This window comes from Pipra filicauda, unplaced genomic scaffold, assembly GCF_003945595.2.
Source record: "Pipra filicauda isolate LSUMZ 115617 unplaced genomic scaffold, ASM394559v2 scaffold43_size3849885_pilon, whole genome shotgun sequence".
NCBI classification, from domain to species: Eukaryota; Metazoa; Chordata; class Aves; order Passeriformes; family Pipridae; genus Pipra; species Pipra filicauda.
Window position 1 is genome coordinate 2,225,230 of NW_024104576.1, and position 19,253 is coordinate 2,244,482.

At 38.0% G+C, this 19,253-nt stretch overlaps 1 protein-coding gene across 5 annotated transcripts in view; it reads right to left on the reverse strand.

Annotated features, from left to right (window-relative positions):
* Nucleotides 1-19,253, reverse strand: part of EVC2 (EvC ciliary complex subunit 2) — a 71,308-nt gene that overhangs the window by 39,445 nt on the left and 12,610 nt on the right. For 3 of the 5 annotated variants that reach the window (XM_027736225.2, XM_027736224.2, XM_027736223.2), the window contains exons 5-9: nucleotides 15,381-15,567; nucleotides 13,243-13,352; nucleotides 12,430-12,492; nucleotides 8,811-8,945; nucleotides 7,184-7,335 (exon numbers count right to left, since the gene is read on the reverse strand). In XM_027736225.2, the coding sequence (XP_027592026.2) occupies nucleotides 7,184-7,335; nucleotides 8,811-8,945; nucleotides 12,430-12,492; nucleotides 13,243-13,352; nucleotides 15,381-15,567 (647 nt within the window). The remainder of the gene's footprint in view (nucleotides 1-7,183; nucleotides 7,336-8,810; nucleotides 8,946-12,429; nucleotides 12,493-13,242; nucleotides 13,353-15,380; nucleotides 15,568-19,253) is intronic. The other 2 variants (XM_027736229.2, XM_027736227.2) reach the window with 2 other exon arrangements.

Below are 19,253 nucleotides of genomic sequence, written 5' to 3' on the forward strand. Positions count from 1 at the left end.
AGCTCTGATTTAATTGAAGCGTATCTGTTTTCTGTGAGAAATATCTCATCCTGGTTTTCAACCATCCCCTAACAGAGAACTAAACAACACTTTAATTAATTGTTCCACTAGATAAATTCTCTAAGACCTGAAAATGGTAACCTCATCCTTTGCTTGAATTTGATTAGTTTTAACCTCCAACTCTTTTTGTTTGGTGGAATAACAAGTTCCTTAGTAATTGTTTTTCTGTTCTTCATGCACGCACTGACAGCTGGTGGTCCCAGTAGCTACTAACCCTTTCTTACTGAGATGTGAAAGACTGAATTCTCTTTCTCCCTATAAAGCAACACTTCACAGCTCTACCACACTGATATATAGTTCATGACATATCGTTTATTCCTTATCACAAATACAGGGTTTTTTTAAAGCATGCTTTAAAAAAGATTGAGCCATTCTTCAGCCATCTCCTTAATTGTTACTTTTTCAGTCTTCTTCAGCAGTAATCCCAACAATAAAAGCCAAAATCATCACAACATTTCCTATTATTTTTCCCCCAGTCTTCCCACAGAATTTCTTCTTATTTACTGCAAGTCATTATAGACTCAACCTGATTCATTTTGAGCAAGATTCCTGTGCTCTCTCTCACCCACAAAAACTACAGTACCCAAGTTACTCCATATGATGCAAAATGCAGGAGGAGCAATAGGAGTAGTTCACCTGATGCTGGTGTGTCAGCAAGAGAGTAATAAAGCTCATGTCAGTATAACCTGCAACTCTCACTCTTCATTTTCCTGACAGCACATCTGCGAAGAAGGCAATGAAAGAGAAGAAGCACGTGAACTGTTCCACCAATCCAGGGATAACAGCATGGAGAAAAGTAATTAGAAATCCCAGCTCTCCCAGGTCACATCCTGGAAGACGGCAGCCAGACCTTTTTCAGTGGTAGTTGAAGAAAAGTTGTGTCTCTTTAAAAAAACACTTGAAATCTACCTTCCATGTGATGTGCTTTGCTTCTGGTTTGTGATCTCCACACAGCAGGAGTGAGACAAGCTCATCACATGCACCAGAAACCTTGCCTCAAGCTCTTACTCAGAATAGAGAGGCTGAGGGCAGGTCTAACACGCTGCATCAGGAAGTCTTGGTGTCTTAGACACCAGCAGTCACTACAACACAGGAATCAAGTACATATATTAAACCAAATGCTTTAATTTGGTTTAATTCAAGTCCACCAGAAGAACAACGTTTACAATCATCCAGATTAAATGTGCAATGTTTCGTGACATGTAGAAAAAAAATTCCAGCCTGACACTTTGTGTCTCCTCAAGCCGAGGTACATTTAATAAGTTGCTTTAAATGCTCTGCACTGTGCTTGTTAAAGCAACTGATGTTTAAAAGGTCTCACCTCACTTCCTGAGCATATTCAGCATCATAGAAACATGAAAGCTAATGAAGCACTCGTAACTGATGGCAACCTATTGACGAAAAAGATCAAAGCTCCTGTTGGACAAAGCATGCAGAAAAAGGATGAGGACAGTATAGAAGGTAGATGGCACAAAAGGGAGGAAAGGTGGGGCGAAGGAAGGTGAACAGACACATAGAAAATGGAACTGCAAACAGCAAGTGTAAAGATTTTTCACTCACGTGAAGAGGAAGAGGATATACAGATCTGTCAGAGAAGACCCGGAAGGGCAGAATCCCAGTTACCAAACCCAGAGAAGCAGAGAGAGTGCCCATGCAACAGATGTCCTTCACAGACCTAATAAAAGAATACAGGAAAGCAGCTAGGGTCAGGAAAGCAAATAGAGTTAATTTATAAAAACCCCAAAACACAACATGCTACAAAAAAAGGAAACCTCTCATTAACGGACCAAGTAATTGTGTCTTTAAGTCTTATTATTCAAATTACAGGCCCACAGAGGGAATTTTTAAACAGGAGAATTAACAGCTGCTGAATTTAACAGTCCTAAAAATAACTAATGGCTTTCAAACACATTTTTAAAACTAATTCTGACTTCACAAAGATAAGAAACTACTGTGACACAACTTTCTGAAGTCTAAAAGGGAGAGAAACATTTTGTCACCAAAACAAAAACTTGTCATTTTAGGAAAGCTCATCTCTCATCTGCCAATTAGTAGCATATGTATTACAACAGTATCCAGAGGAGACTCGAGCTCCGAGGTAGCAGTTTCTGCAAAAGCATTGCTTCGTAACACACGTGCTATCAAAAAGCATGTAATTTAGGGCCATTTGTGGATGGTTTGTCTCCACTGTTCCCACTGCAGCAGTGACTCAGAGCCCCAAGGTGCAGCAGCTGCACCAATTCCTGATGGAGAGAGGAATGCAAACAGGGAAGGATGGACAGACAGACAAAGTGCCTCCAGCTCAGTGGCATCCACTGAAAAACGACTATGCCAAGAGAGTGTAAGAAACACTCCAGTCCTGCTTCCAGTGAAGTCATCATACATTTTACCACTGATGTCAAAAGCACCGACTTCAGCCTGGATACTAACAAAAGCATAAATAAATATGGCTATATGCATTATGCATTAATGCCTGAGGAGCTTCCAACTTTGCTGTGATCTACTCAGATTCTTCTGATGTACTCAGACAGGGTGAGTATTCTTTCAAAATTATATGGAATAAAGCATCACTCACAGCACAATTCTCAAAAGGAGACTCTTTTCTGGATAAAACTAATTGTTTTGGGTGGACAGCAGAAACGACCCATGTAATTCTGAACACTTCAGAGTTAGCCAACATCCACAAAAAATTACTTTTTAGGATGAAAAAAGATAAATATTCATTAATTTCAAATTACTTGCTTTCTTCAGTTCCCCTGTCCTATAGGCTCTTATCACATATTAAGCATTTGAGCTTCTCCGATGGAAAAAAAAGTATAGTTTACACACTTGTCAAGTTTATAACAGCCTTCATAACACAGAAGTACAAATGCAGGATTTGGAGTTTATACCATGTGCATTCACTGCATCTTATTGTTATATCAATGTGATTATTATGTATAGGTGTATTCCCGCATTGTACACATTTCACAAAAACAGATTACTAAATATGCTCTCCCTTCTAAAATTCTAAAATTTTAATTACACTTTTTCAAAGTTACAAAAACAGAAATTTAGCACCTCAATTTTTTTTTACTAATAGTGAGTGTAACGCTTTCTCACCATTTTCTGTGTAGGAATATTCAAGTCTAGCTGTTATGAGAATATGATCATTTATACCCCAACTCTGACACGGTTCAACTTCAGGTTGGATATGGCCTTGAGCAACCTGGTCTAGTGGGAGGTGACCCTGCCTATGGCAGGGGATTGGGACTAGATGATCTTTAAGGTCTCTTCGAACTTCTTAACATTCTATGATTCTTACTTTCCATTTGAATCCAGGGTTAAAAAAAATCACATTCGCTCCATAGAAAATCAAATTGACATGTACAGTAAGAAATTTACATTTTGAAAGTAAAAGTGAACTTCTAATATAGTAGTAAATTGTTTTTATTTTTCTGTCAAGGCTCCCTGGAGACAATACGGTCCTGTTCTCTCGTACGCTGGCCTCAATGTCCTCTACCACAAGAAAAAATCAGCTGCAATGTACACATATTACTTACTCATTTCCCAATATAACTGGCAGTACATATTGTATATCAGCAAAGAGGGGTTCAAGTTCAGCTAGAGCTCTGACAAACTAAAGGAAGCATAGCTGTAGAAAATGAAGATTAAAAAGAAAAGTCGTAGCAGTGGAAAGCCATTTAAAGAAATTAAGTTGCCTTTAAAATATCTATATCTTGTGAGACTATGAACATGGTCAAACCTCATCACATCAGACACAAACCCCAATTGCTCAACTCTCTTCATATTCTGTTCTAGACATACAGAAAAAGAGACACAACATTTTGGAACATGATCTTCTAGTGTGCACGTCAAATATTCAAATCATATAGCTTCCCCTCATTAGCATTCATTGCCCATGGGCCGATATTCAGTAATATACACAGCAAGGAACCTACTGAGAATAAAAGCCAAGTTATTTTGCTGCATAATGTTCACCCAGAACATGCCTTATTAAGACAAAACTCACAAAATCAGTAACCAAGAAGCTTCCTTATGAAACACGAAAAGTATGTTTTGTTCTCTAGCCAATCCTCCTGACACCACAAACTGTCTACACTCCAAAGCTGTCCCTGTCCATAAATATTGAACACATGCTCCCGAGTATCTGCTAAATGATTTGGCACTGTCACTTCTTAAAAGATAACACAGCTTTATGTTGCAAAGAACACAAAAACATCCTGTGGCTCTTACTTTTCTGAGTATTTATCTCGTTTGTACCAGTATGATTCCAACCATGTTTACAATGACAGTGCAATTTCAAAAGAATGTATCAATTATGTCGGCAAGCTTATATGTGTGTTATGTAGACAAAAATGAAACATACCTGCACCAAAACATGCAGAAGGAATTACCAAGCTAGCATACAAGCAAGATGATGTTGGTTGGCTGAAAATGCCTAATCAAAATCTCCCTAACAAAAGCCCCTATACTCTTGCTTCCCAAAATAATAATTAAAAAAAAGTATTAAGATGCTAAAATATTGGCATATATATGACTTTAAAAAAATATGCTCAAAATACAGGCTCAATTTTTATTCTCAGTATACTCCCATTCCTATGAGACAAAACAAACGTCATTCCTTGTTCCTTACTGAAAACCCAAATATTTTATTGGATGTCACTAATGTAAACAAAATTGTGACATTTTGTCACAATTGTCACTATTGTCACAATTGTCACTATTGTCACTAATGTAAACTGATTGTGACCACAACTAGTAAAATGACGGTATTTCATTAAAGCACAGAATTCATTCAAATTCACTGCAATTATCCATTGATAACTTAAAAATGCACCATTTTTCTTTTTCCCATTATGTTTTAAAAATTACTATCCTTAAAGCAGGCAATTCAGTGATAAGAAGAATTACTTCATTCTGGTTTTAGCCTACATCGCTGTCATAGGAGCTCCTAAGGCAACCGTACAATATTTTACAGTTTTCTTTGGAATCAGCTAAAAACTTAGATAATGTACGACAGTTTAGAAGTACAACACTAAAATGAAATTTTTAAGTAATACAGATCAGAAATTAATTAAATTTGCCCCAACTTGCAAAATGAATAAGGAACCAGCACTATTAGATGAGGAAACATCCAAAGCTAAATATCAAAGTGTTAATGAGAGATAAAACAAGGAGTGTATTATAAGCTACTGAAGAAAGCAAAAAAATATTGCATGTCTCTAATATGGGCACTAAAGTACTGCTCCAGCCTTTTTGGCCAACCAGCCTGCAGGACTGGGATTCATCTCGCCCACCTCCAGACCCCTATAGCTGAGCTAATCAGCCCAGGCTCCAGGCATTTGGGTCAGTGGATGCAACAGCCATACAACTAATTTCTGGAAGCTGCTTAGGGGTGAGAATAATCAAACCCTACAAGTGCTCTTTTACACTCCTGAGTAAAAAAGGGAACTCGGGGCAACCTGGTGTAGGCATTCACATTACAGAGATCCTCTCTCAGTCAGATAAACTGCACCACCAGTAAGAGAGAGGAGCGGAATGGGTTTGGAGTAATTAAACACACATATTCAATGAGTGCCAATAAAAAGGGGGAAAGAATAGATAAAAATGCAGTAAGTGCATCTGTGTAACAGTGAGTGAAACAGAAGGTCCAGTTTAAAACTACATGAAATGAGATAATCTAAACAGAATTAGAAAGCACCCACTACTGACCGGTAGAGGCTGATCTGAGCCATTCACAACAATGTCTATCACCATTTCAATCATCTTTCACAGCAGGAATCATTGTAACTCTGAATACCTTTGTGGTCTATCTACTATCTTCATCCTGGAAGAAGAAGATAGCTCAGAAGGTGAAGAAGGTTAGTGAGTGTTTGCTAATGGGTAACTACTTTATTCACTGCAATGTTCTACACACTCAGAGGTAAAGAAAACAGAAACTGTGAGGAAAGAAAAGGAAGAAAGATACATATGCACAAGCTTCATAAGAATATTAAAAAACTTTAGCCCCTGGACATACCTAAGATATGAATCCTGTTTTATAGGTATAAAAATAATTCTGTTATAAAAATAAACCTATCCAAAGGTTTGTGAGAATATTTACCTTTCTAATCCATAATGTATCTGAATATAGTCCAGCTTTTTTTTTTCAACCTAGATAGATCCTAACTATCCCTGAAATAAATTAATACTAAAGTGATTTTAAAAAGTATTTGATCCTATTCTACTTAATATTCACATAATGATTTTCAGGATGAGTCTTCTCAAAGCCTGAGTTGCTATAAAAGCAAGGACCAATGTGCAATTTACAGAGGTAAGTACCCAATTATCAAGAAAAGACAGGAAATGATAATGCTGTTAGTTACCCTTTAAGAAACAAAATTACATCCATAGTCCTGTAACTTTTCAGCTTCTACAGATTTTATAGTTGCATAATACTGCCTTTCACACACTTACGGGGAGCTAATGGTAATACTGAATAAACAACATCCACTTGTCCTCACATTAGACCTTTTTATCAAATTCAGCTGAAGAACAGATGATCTTTAACAGCAGCTAAAGTCAAACAGCCCTAACTGGCCTTTCAGCAATATCAAGAGAGTTTCTCTGCTCTACCAAGTGGTCCCACTGATTACAGGTACGTGGTGTCTTTCTGGCAGCACTACGAACTGTCACACCTTAGACTCCAGGTACTTCCAAAATACGCTGCTGAACAGTAATGCAGACACCCAGCAGGGGCTCTCCTTTCTAGGACAAAAGCCATCTGTTTGAAAGCAGAATGTGCTCAGCAAGAGTAGAACACAACCTTTCAACGTTTCTTTGTACACAGAAAGGTTTCCCTTTACTTAGTGAACCACAGAGACAAAACTAGATGTTCATTTGGATTGGAAGTCTTGAGTGTCTAAGGCGTAGATGGAGTTGTGACTTCTACAGGTTAAGCAATATGAATATAATAATTTTCAGTTCCCACAGATGGTTGTTTAAAACAGTTCAAAAGCCTAAGGTACTGCAGCAATATGTGTAAACAGACACTATAAAAAAACAATAAAGAGCAGTTAATCAAATCAGAGATTTGACTGATAAATGTAATAAATATGATGTAATAGCAGTGAATTCTTACTCTTCTAAAGCCTGAAGCATATTGCCAGGTTCTTCAAAGGACAGAATATCGATGATTTGGTCATTCATAATTATATCTTCACTGAAGAGATCACCTGAATTAAACTGAGAATGCTCCAGTTTGTGATTTTGGCTGAGTTCATGCTGTATCTCCTAAAAAAACAACAAAAAAAGAGAAAGTAGGAAAAAAATTATAATGAGTAATTGATCTAATTTTGTTGCAGTTTATCTACAGGTGAGAAGGTTACTACTTATCATCAAACTGTAGAGCTGGAGAAGGTGTAAAGAGGTTGTGCAACTCAGATATGTATCTGAAATCAAATATACGACTTTTGTTTCAGGCTGATCTTTTTTTGTATATAACTGATCTGGAATACAAGTGAAGAAACGAATGGAGAAAACAGAACACTTGTGAAAGTTGTCTAGGAAGTTACCTTCCACTATGAACTTCCTTGGGTAATTTTTTTAAAAATTGCTGCGATACGCAAATTATATATGGTAAGATTACAGTGTTATGAGTGAACAGCATGAAAACTAATTCTGTGCATAACGTTCGCAGTTCACAGAGATGCCCTTCAGAGGGTTAATAAAATTACTATACAAAAACCCCACTAAAAATATCTGCTGCTAGGACCAAGCCGGACCTGTTTTACTACTTCATTATCACAGTTTCTTCTGTAAAATGAAGGAAGTCACATCCTTTTCATTTTAAGAGATTAACTTTTCAGACATATCATAAATAAAACATTGACGGTGTAACTTTCAACCACAGAAAATAAGGCTTCAAGTGATTTGTGAGCTACTCTGGTCAGTCCAGAGGGATGAGAGATCCACCACTGTCTGGGCAGATGAGGGGTTCAAACCTCTCAGCACACCCGTCTTAGAGGACTGCTCCCATCATGGTAATATTCTGACTGAGGTCTCTAGCTCCCTCCCATTGAAGTTGCTCTACTTTACATTAATACAAAAATAATTAATAGAAGCAAGGGCTGGATTTGGGCCAACTTGATTAATATTTATCAGATTCTGTATTTTTGCTCTCTGTTCCAGGATGTACTGAAATACTTTCTCCAGACAGGCAGAGCTTGGATAAAGAACACTGAAAATGCTCCATCTCCAAACCCGTCTGTTTTGCTTAATCACTCAAGAGATTAAAGCACATCCAACGAACTAAGAAACCAAAATTCAAATCTCTATTCCTGATAATAAAAATAGAAAAAAAATTGTACCCAATTCTGCTATGCTCAAGGCAAGTTGTCTACCCCCTTGGCAACTGTTTATAACCCAGAGACATTGTGCCTCTAATTTTGAGGGATGGAGAGAAGGAAAGGAAATGAAAGGAAGTTAATAGCCAAAGGGTAATCTCCCTGCAATCTAGAACTAACATTCAAGTACTGACAGCAGTTGTTTTGATCAGGTTATCATTCTTACACTCAACCTCTAAATCTGATTGTGCTAAAGAATACAGGTTGTAGAGACTACATTACCTGTGAAGCAAATCCACCACTTGGTGGCTTTTTATTTATCTTAAAAAACTCTTCAGACAATCTGTTTTAGCTAGCGAGTTATATCATCAGATATGATCGATGAAAAAAATTAAATAAACCCTTATAGACAGTATGACTCACCTGGTTTTTACTACAGAAACTCCATTTTAATATTTGGGTTCGGTAAATGATGAGAAAAGCAGCACATGTCAATGCAAGGGAAATGAAAAAAGCAATGAAGAACCCTGAAGCAGTGATGGCATGGCTGTACATAATCTGAAATTAAAAGACCATATCATAAAAACTACATTAAAAGTACCTTTTAAATACATATAAAATCAGATCATAACTAATTCCAAGATTATAACTGTAAGAAACATAGTAAATTATTTTTAAATGGCTTCACACAACTTCAGGGTTTCTCAGCATTATGTTATCTAATCACTACATTTGAATGAATATTTTCAAACAAAAATGTATTTTCCACAGGTTTCAAAGTCAGTATGGTTTGTTACATTCCAAATTCCCGTGTAACTCTAAGCAACAAAACTCCCACAGATCAAATTTTATGTGCTGTGACTTTCGGGTGTCCAATACTTAATAGCCTGTTTCCAAAGTCACCAAACTCTTCTAAGTCTTTTTGAAATTAATGTCATTTGATGTTGCTCAGAGGCTCTGAAAGTCAGTCAGATGCTGGTTACCTTTAACTAATGGCCATTTCTTGATTCAATAAAACTGACCACAGGGAAAAAGTACCAATATGAGTTCAAGATAAACATGTAACTGGCAGTTCACAAACCCACCCAATCTATATGCACCCTTGCAGTTTCTGCATTAGCCTGAGTCAGAAAAGAGTAGCAGGAGCACTGGAACAGTGAGTCAGATAACAGCTTTGTAGGCCTTTACTTTAGCTCTTAACTTAATCTTTAAATTGAATTGCATTAAAAATTAATTTTTACTTCATGCTCCATGTGGCAAAAGTTAATTTAGTGTTTGTTTAGTTCTATGAGATCTCTGGATGAAAAACATAGCACAGCTATTAGTATAATGTTTCACCAAAGCCTAATTACTCTGCTGGGGCTAGGAACTGTAAATAATTTACATGTTGCTTGAAAGATGGGTGGGTCATCTCTTGGAGCAGAAATCTGACAGTATTCCATGGAGACAATGGTAATTCTGCATAGGAAGCAATAATCAAATATGGTCTACAATTTAAGAAAGGTTTATTCCAATTTAATAGCAAATTTTATCCTTTACTGCCTATATATTCTTTCTCTGATGTTTTTGTACACTGATAATCTGTCTTATCTCTAACTGACAGGAACTGCTTCATGTCAGACTTTGTTTCACAGGTTCAGCTTCTTAAAGCTGGTACAGCTGCTCAGCACTCATTGATTTCAACAGGTTTTTAGTTGAATTAGGCAATGATGTCAGTATCAAGATCATCAAACATTAATACAGCCTACTATTTCACAGCTCCAAGAAGATTCACGGTTTACTTCACAGTATTGTACACTCAGAATCAAAAATTGCTCTAACTGACAGAAGTATGCTTAAGTTTCTTTATATGGTTTGGGTTTTTATACTTAAAGAACATGGGCTCTGGAAGGACAGTCCATGTCATTGTGGGGGCTGTAAAGCCCAGGAGGAGAACACAGCTGGTGCTTAATGCCATCTGAAAGCACCATAGAGGAAGCTGCAGGGCAGGTGCCAGAGTCTCCGCTCAAGGCAGGACCAGTGTTGGCCCTGCAGGTCAACCTTCAGACCACTGACACACCAGTAAGCCTCAAAAGCTATTCCCTAAGCTAACTTCTAAAGCCATCCTAATAGTGGGAAGAGGCATTACAGGCCCAAGTTTCTTTCAAAAACTGCTGTGCTCCGACTGCTCTGCATGATTCTGAGGGAAGCAAGCCTCACAAAAATCAGATCAAAGTAATTGTCATCTATCCTATGCAACATGCTCAGATGGGAGAACTTCCCTTTGCCCTTTTCTCTACAGCTTCCCATTCAGCATCAAACCCACCCAGCCCAGGGCAGAGGCACACAGTACTCACAGCCCCTGAAGCACTAGAGGAAGACATATGGCACAGACTCTCAGATGAGCAACACTCATATTTTTTTCATAACCCACAAAATTACCTTGTCACAGGCAACCAGTTACTTTCTTCCAGCAGCACGGAAGAGAAATCTACAGGGTTTGTAAAACTTTAAAGAACAACTGAGTAGCCAAATGTGCAAGCAAACCATGTGAAAGCTGATGGGACCAACCTAACATAGCACTCCCTTGACCACGTAATTAATTCTATTTTCCATCCCCAAAGTCAACAATTTGTATCCACTTAGTCACATATGTGTGTTGGCTTCAACATAGCCATGAACAGGCCTAAATAGTGATTTTTAATAAATAAATCTGAGATGGAGAGCATTTTTGACAGCTGAAGAGATGAATGAAATACAATATGTCACACCTTTTTCACTTAATCCTAATTTCCTTGCACAAACTGATTTCATTCTGAAACACCTTATGCTTGGCCACAGCCCAAAGCCAAATACCATGCATGTGAAACACGGTACATTCCATAATTTCTGAGCTTTATTTTTCAAAAATTTACAGTATTTTCCATACATCTTTACCACACATCTTAATTACAAAATCTGTTCATTTACTAAGTTCAAATGCAGCTGAGCTAACTTTACCCACTGATAGAATAGTCCCTAAGAACTTTTAGAGGTCTAACTATCAAGTTCAAGTTGGGAAAAAACCCAAACACACTAAAAAGGTTTTACGTATCGTAACAGACTGCAGAAATTTCCATGGTGGGCTGAGAGCAATGTACCTTACAGTCCTAGCTTAGACATCACCAACTGCTGCAGATCAATTCACACCGAACTTTACAGAAAACCATTCATGAAGCTATTTTTATAAGCCAGTCAGCTACTGCATGGCTTACACCTTTAAGAATAAGAGTTTCCAAAAGATACATTTATGGCAATTCAGTGGGTAATTCTTAGCTATAAAAATGTCCAATCCTTTTAAATATTGCTAGATCTTTATCCAAGAATGAATTCTCTAGCTTATGTATAATTTTACTTTATATCATATTTAATTATGGCTTTCATTTTAACAGAATGGGCACTTGATCTTCAATTATGAGAAAGCCAAGTCTGGAAATATATCTATTACAATAATAGAAGCTGAGAAGGCAAAGATCCCCAGCAGAAGAGAATACTGGAAGAAGAAGCCCCTGTGCACAACCTCCAGATACACTACTTATTCCAAAAAAATGAAAGGCAAACATTAAGTTTGCCACTCTTACTGCAGTTTTATTTCTCAGGCTTGTGCATCAGCATCATACAGAAACCTCTTCTCAAGAGGTGGAGGATAACCTCACCCTCTTGTAAAGATAAAAAGCTTTCTCATAGTGGCTATGCACAGGAGCAGGTGAGCATATTCCTCACTGCAGTTTTCTGTGCCTGTACAATTCTTCAAATGAAAAAACATGGTAAGGAGTATAATGACATTTTTAGATTTTCTGTATTAAATATTGCTGTTTCAAGACAAAAAAAAGACCCCTTATATTGAGTCCTGTTTTCTTCCTCTTAAAAATCTGAGAAGACCGAACTTGTGTATGATTAATAGCCAGTAGCTGAGTGATGAGACATAAGTACATCAGTACCTCCTTAGCTCCTAGGATTTAGTTTAGATTGTCCAGAAGTATAAGCAAGAGAGTCAACATAATACTAAAATCACAGGATTTACCTTGGTCTTTTTTTCTTCAGTTATGGTGAACGATGCTGTCAACGATACGAGATGTGTTTTATTCTGAGAGATATAAAAAAATTACCTGTATTAAGAAAAAGAAGAGCAGAATCCACTGGCAAATAGCCTGGAGTCTCTAGAAAAGCCTCTCCTTAGAAGATAAGCTATACTTCTCATTAAGCATAAAGCTAAGATAAATCTGATAGGAAAATGCAGTGTACTTAGGGGTAACATTAACACACATGGAAGCAGCTGCTCTGTGGGATACACTCCCCTTCTCATCACACAGATGCATATCCCAATGTACACAGTATTACATTTTTCTGTGCCTGTAAAATCTGGGTTGATTGAAAATGCCCAGAACAGGAGCCATAGCCAGTGCATATGTTTTTACTCTTATGTTCCCTGTTTGAAGTCTTCCTTTCTGCTACTCTAGTACCACACTCATGCACATTGGAGACTTTTTCCTCCAAAACTTTCAGTCTCTCATAGACTACAGGAATAGATACATAAGTATGTGGAGGACACCTATTTCCAGGATACATAGATAAACTGGAAAGAAATATAAAAAGTAGAAAAAAAGCTACAGGACAACAGACAACCCAAATTTACTTAAGAAGGTCTATGACCTCCTAAGTTGTGAAGAATAACTCATGTTTATAAATTTTTATATTTATAAACATCACAAAATATTTATAAATTCATGGTAAACAATCAGAACTTCTCCTAAGAACTTCATTTCATTAGGCAGACAAGAACCACCTTTTTTACACAAAAACTGTGAAGAGCAAAATAAAATTGTGAAGGGAATACCTGTGATGAACTGCTGAAAGTTAGCTTTGCAGGCAGTGTCAAGATCCTGCCATCCCACATTTCTTTTGCATCAAGAAGTGCAGAGTAGTTGATTACAAAGTGTTCTCCACCTTTTAAACCAGAAAAAAAAAGCCAATTATATAGATTAAGCAGGTGAGGTACATCTGCCAGTGCAGTGGTGGCCTCTAACTAATTGTGTCTGCATTTTCTTATACAGAACAGGAGCTAACTGATTTGAAAACAACCCAGTACAGTTGCATGTCTTCTTTCAAGCAAGAAGATGGGGTCAATCTCAGAAGAGCTGAGTACCCAGCTGAGCTCAGCTGCAGTTAGAGATGCTTGCCAAATTTGAAAAGAAAGTTCAATATAAATAAAACATTTGAGGAGCTTTTTAGACTGTGCTTCCTTGCCAGCAAAAGTGCTCTCCTAGGAACCAAGCTGCAATAAACTTGGAACACTGACTGCAAGGGAATTCAGCAGAGGAGGCAGCCAGAGCCCACCAGTATAGTCCAGAGAGGAGGCATATGGATAGATTTGCTGTCTGAGGAAAATTTCTCTAAGATCCCTGGGGAAGGCTTGGGACAGCACTGGAGCTTTTCCCTTCTGACACAGCAGATGTCCCACACCCAGAGTAGACAGTTCCTGGCCAGCTGAGCCCAGCAACATCCTTAATAACTGCTGCCTTGAAGAACCCAAGCAAATTTGGCCCAGGATCTGTAAATTGCATTAAATGATGCCACAATCCGCTGAAAAGCATCATTTTTTGATACTAAAACTCAACGTGATGTATTTACAAATATTTTTTATAATAAAGCAGAGAGCCTACATTAAAACCACTAACTGGCTGGTTCTCCTCCTGTTGAAACCACAGAGAAATCAGACAGATTTCAGCTGAATTTTGATGCATGGTACACTGGAGTACTGAAAAATTATTATGGTTAACATTCAGCACAACAATACATAGGCCAGTGTAGGCATAGCCCTTCTATCCAGCCCTAGGGGCAAGGTATGGGCTGAATTCAGAATTAACACAGTAATGACCAAACCTCAAACTATGCAGAAATCTGTTCTGCTGGATTTTCTTCCACTGCACTATTTTTGATGCTGATCTGTACAATGTACATGGGCTGCAAAAGCTAGCTTCAGTTCCAGATTCAGTAATTATAAATAAATTAAATAATGGCTCCAACTTAGCTTACTAGATCAGCTCTGCAAGCCATTTTTTAATTCTTTCTCAGGGGCCATTGTTTCTTGGGAATCTCTGTTGAGAGCCAGCGATTTTGTGACATTTTCAAAACGACGAGCCCTGTAATCAGTACCACTACTCACACTGTTGTTATTAAAAATGGAGCCTGGCTACCCATTTGCAATCAGACAGCAGCCCCAAGTCTTCTCATTTCCCTTATCTATTTGGAAATCTTTTGCCATAAAACTATCATAACCATAGATTCTTCAATCATAAACAGGTGCCAGCGAACTCTTCTGAAGCTCCAAGAGAAATATCATTACCATCAAAAGCAAGCTGCTTATTTTTGATGTTCTTGTGCTTAAGAAGAAGGAGATGAAGAAATCAAGAAAGGTAAAATTTTATGCATGTGCACTGATTCGACTGCTACCACAGAAGCAGACTGACATCAAGACTGGAACAAGTTTATCTCTGTATTACTTGCTCGGTTTGGAAAGAACAGATACTGAGAAGAGCTGCCTTATTTCTAAGGAATCATCTTCCCTGCTTGCATGGCCCTTTGCAATTCCAATGCACCTCAATATCTCAGCAAGCCGACCTGCCACACTTGGCTAAAGAAGACTCAATATATGATTAAAATGGCTTGTGCAGAAGCTTTTAAAAATATCCAAAATGAACAAATACTATCATAAAAAACTCTTTCATTTTGATGGCAGCAACTTTTACAGGTACAGGGGCCCACTTCTGTGCCTGTTAGATTGGAAGCAGTTCAAAGGTGGGAGTCAAATTGTGAGTTAACAGAATTGGAAACTGCAGCTCAAAACCTTTCCCAGTTTTTCACCTCTATTAATAATCAAAGAATTTAAACCACCACAAATAAATAAATATTGTGATTTGAACAGATGCTCTTCCACATATTTAGTCAGGGATACTTCCCTGCAGATTTCCTTACCTTGCAAGAATCTTTTCCTATAAATCCGTACACCATCTGTGGTCGTATTCCCACTGGTTTTTTGAATGTGTAGACCAGTGATGTTGTCCAGGAGGATAAGATCTGTAATGTTTGTTGAGAGCAATGTGTTGGTGTTATTAATCACAAGTGTAATGTGTGCAGTTTGAGGGTCATGCTCAACATCCACCTGAAAACAGGAAATATTAGTATTAATGGTGCAAAACAGCTCTTATGTGCATCCTAACAGCAAAATTTGTAGTCTTGATTACAAATAAAACTTCATTATACGTGGAAACTTATTTTCTAAAGGCATTCTGAGTGACCTGCAAATGAAACTACACTCAGTTTGATCTCAAACTCCCACAGAGATTTTAATCTTTGGTATGTCAAGCTGTTGCTTGGAGACAAAGTGGCAGAAATCCAGAAGTTGGAAACCCAGCTCATGCAGAACCAGAAGGGTAATCAAGAATCTAAGTATCCCCATGATACCTCATACAACAAAACTGGATCATATCTTTATAACTACAGTCTGAAAAATTCTTAACTTTGAATTTTTGTACCATGAGGATATTTCTTTTCCAAGCTGCCCTCACTGCAAATTCGTTCTCTCCATGCAGTGTTGGTCTCTCTTTCCCTTTTTTTCACAGCAACCACACTCTCTGAAAGATGCCCTGTCTTGACTCGCCCTTCCCATGTGAGGGCAGATGGAGCCACCAGTGGACTTGAGAGTTTATGGCTCTGCTTTCAGCCAGTGGTGAAGGTCATAGGCTGATCACCAATCTCTAGCAACATGCAGTCATGTCATTTTATTTATTTATTCCATTACGCCCTTAAGTCTTACTGAGCAATTATATCCTCTAAATGAAATTACTTTGAGCGCAGAGTTGCTTACTGACCTCTCACCTTCTAAATTGCCTTCTTCTATGTGCTGGTTTTAGCTGAGGTACAGTTAATTTTCTTCACAGTGGCTGGTACGGGGCTACATTTTGGACTTGTGCTGAACGCAGGGTTGATAATATAGGGATGTTTTCATTATTGCTGAGCAGGGCTTACAAAGAGCTAAGACATTTTCTGCATTCCACACTGCCACACTGGCAAGGAAGTTGTGGGTGCATGGGAAGTTGGGAAGGGACACAGCCAGGACAGCTGACCCCAGCTGACCAAAGGGATATTCCAGACCACACAACATCATGCTCAGTATATGAATTGGGGGGAAGAAGGAACAATGAGGGATGTTTGGAGTGATGGTGTTTGTCTTCCCAAGTCACTGTTATGTGTGATGGGGCCCTGCTGTCCTGGGGATGGCTGAACACCTGCCTGCCCATGGGAAGCAGTGAATTAATTCTTTGTTTTGCTTTACTTGTGTGCGTGGCTTTTGCTTTCCGTACTAAACTGTCTTTATCTCAATCCATGAGTTTTCCAGCTCTTACCCTTCCGATTCTCTCCTCAATTCTGCTGGTGGGGCAGTGAGCGAGCAACTGTGTGGTATTTTCATCTCCACCTGAGGTTAAACCACGATACCCCATAACTCGTATTAAACCAGAATTGTCTGAATCTTTATGAGGCCTATCATAATATGGTGACCTATAGTATAGCCATGATGATTTATGAGGCTTCTAATAATAACACTGAATTAACACTTCTTGAACTGATGAAATTATGATTCAGGCCAAACTTTTCTCATTTTAGACATTCCTTTTAAGGAAAAGTCTACACTGCATAACGACACCAGCAAATATAAAATAATAAAGCACTCCCCACAGAAATGAGTTCTCAAAATATGAATTGTGATAGAGTTCAGAAATCACACCAGAGTTCACGGCAGCCATAGGGTTTGACACACGTAGTTTCACTGTGCATCCCTTATCTCTGCATTTCATACTAATTCAGCACAGTTTTAGAATGACTTACGAATCAATGAGAAGAAACAGTTTAATGAAATTATTATTGCTTAGGTTGCATTTTGCTTTTAAGTGGCAAAACTCCGAACTATTTATTGGACTAGATGCTGCAAACAATGTACAAAAATGTATATATTCATGCACGTATAAAAATAAGCTTATTTATATTTGTGAGGAAACCATTACCAATGTCATATGTATATATATCATGAATTATACCCCAAAATTTATGAGACTTAAAATCATCAAATATTAAAAATGTGATATATTTTGGGCAGATTTTCTCTCTCTCCTAGTTTCTGAACTGGCATGATGCAGTCAACATTTCAGCCTTTCATCTGCAATTACAAAGGCTAGAAATTTGCTTTAAAAAGCACAAACAAAATGAAACAAGAAAAAAAAGTCTCATAAGACACATAAAGAAGATCCAAATACATAAAGGAGACACCCTAACCCAACCACAAAACCAGAAAAATATACCTCAAGAGATTCAAGGTTCAAACTGCACAAGTTCTTAATACTGTATTATGCTCCACAGTAAGCATGGATGGGCTTCTGCAGACAAACATATGCACCAGCAAAAGTGGAAGCTGGAGAAATGCAGAAGTAGGAAAACCTTTTCCTCCCTTTGTTTTCTGATACCTTTCCCTTGCTATCCTGTGAGCTGAAGACAAAAAATAAGGATTTCCAGGTCTCTTCCTGTGCTTCTAATCAAGCACAAATGTATTCCTTTACATTTGGGGAGAGGAGATGTGAATAGTAATTTAGATAAACCCCTGTGGTAAAACAGACAGAGAAACAAAAGCATGTGTATATTCACAGGCAGGTGGGGGTAGGTGGCAGCATGAGTCCTCTTGTCCCCAGCGGGAGGTTTAATGCACACAACCACACACACTTCATTCTCTTTCTCCAACCAATCTTGCATTTTTTCTTCATTTTCTCATTTAATAAAATTCTTAATTTAGGGGTTAAACAAAGCCACTCTTCAGAGGAGTCTCAATCGTACTGCCTATCTTCTACCACAATCTTCCTCAGGTGGCCAAAAGACCACATTTGTTGCATTTCTGATTAACATTAAACACATGGTTGTCACTCTTTATTTTTGACTGGCTGCCAGACTTAAGCTAAATTGCAAAGGGATTGAAAGAATTTACATATTTTTTTCCCCTGAAAAGCAGCAGATGAGATTCAAGCAACAGGTAAGCTCTCAGGTTTGACTGCTCCTAGGAAGAACTCCTCCATACACCACTTCTATTGGCATCAGCGACCACTGGCTATCTTCTTTAAGTCGCTCTTCTAATTTGCCTGAAGATGTATTTTTCCTGCTTTTGGAGCAGATGGTTAGGCTATCAACCATATAGAGGACCAAACCCAATGGCAGTCACTCACAATGCATAAGCACCTACTCTCTGCTTTTCTCTCTGCTGCTGATGTGCATCATCTGTGTCATCACCCGCTGCAAGAGATGTCACTTAAGTACTTGGGAGAGTGGAGTGAAAGAGCACGGACATGACAGGAGAAAGAAAGGAGGAAGGAATTTCCATGGAAGTTGAAAGGAATGACGGATCTTTGTTAGGAATAAGTCAGATGAACGAACTAGAAACAGAAAAGGAGGGGAAAAAAGGATTATAGAGTCATTGATAATCTCCAATGCACAAATGGTAGGAGGAAAATGTGCAAAATTCACTTTTTTCCATCTAAAACAGCTAAACACCAGCATAAGCCAGTCTGTCTCTTAGCATGAAAGCATCTGTTCAGATGAATTAGGATTGAAGTATATGACAAGGTAAGCCAAGGAAAATAAAATGAACTGCAGTTGAAGGTGGAAGACAATCACATATAATTATATAATTTTCAGTAATTTACAACTAATAGCACTGCAAAAATATTTTCTGCTAATCTCAGCATCTACAACAGATGACCTTTGATTTTTTACAGCAGGATTTTGTAATTTTTCATGAGCCTGTGTAAG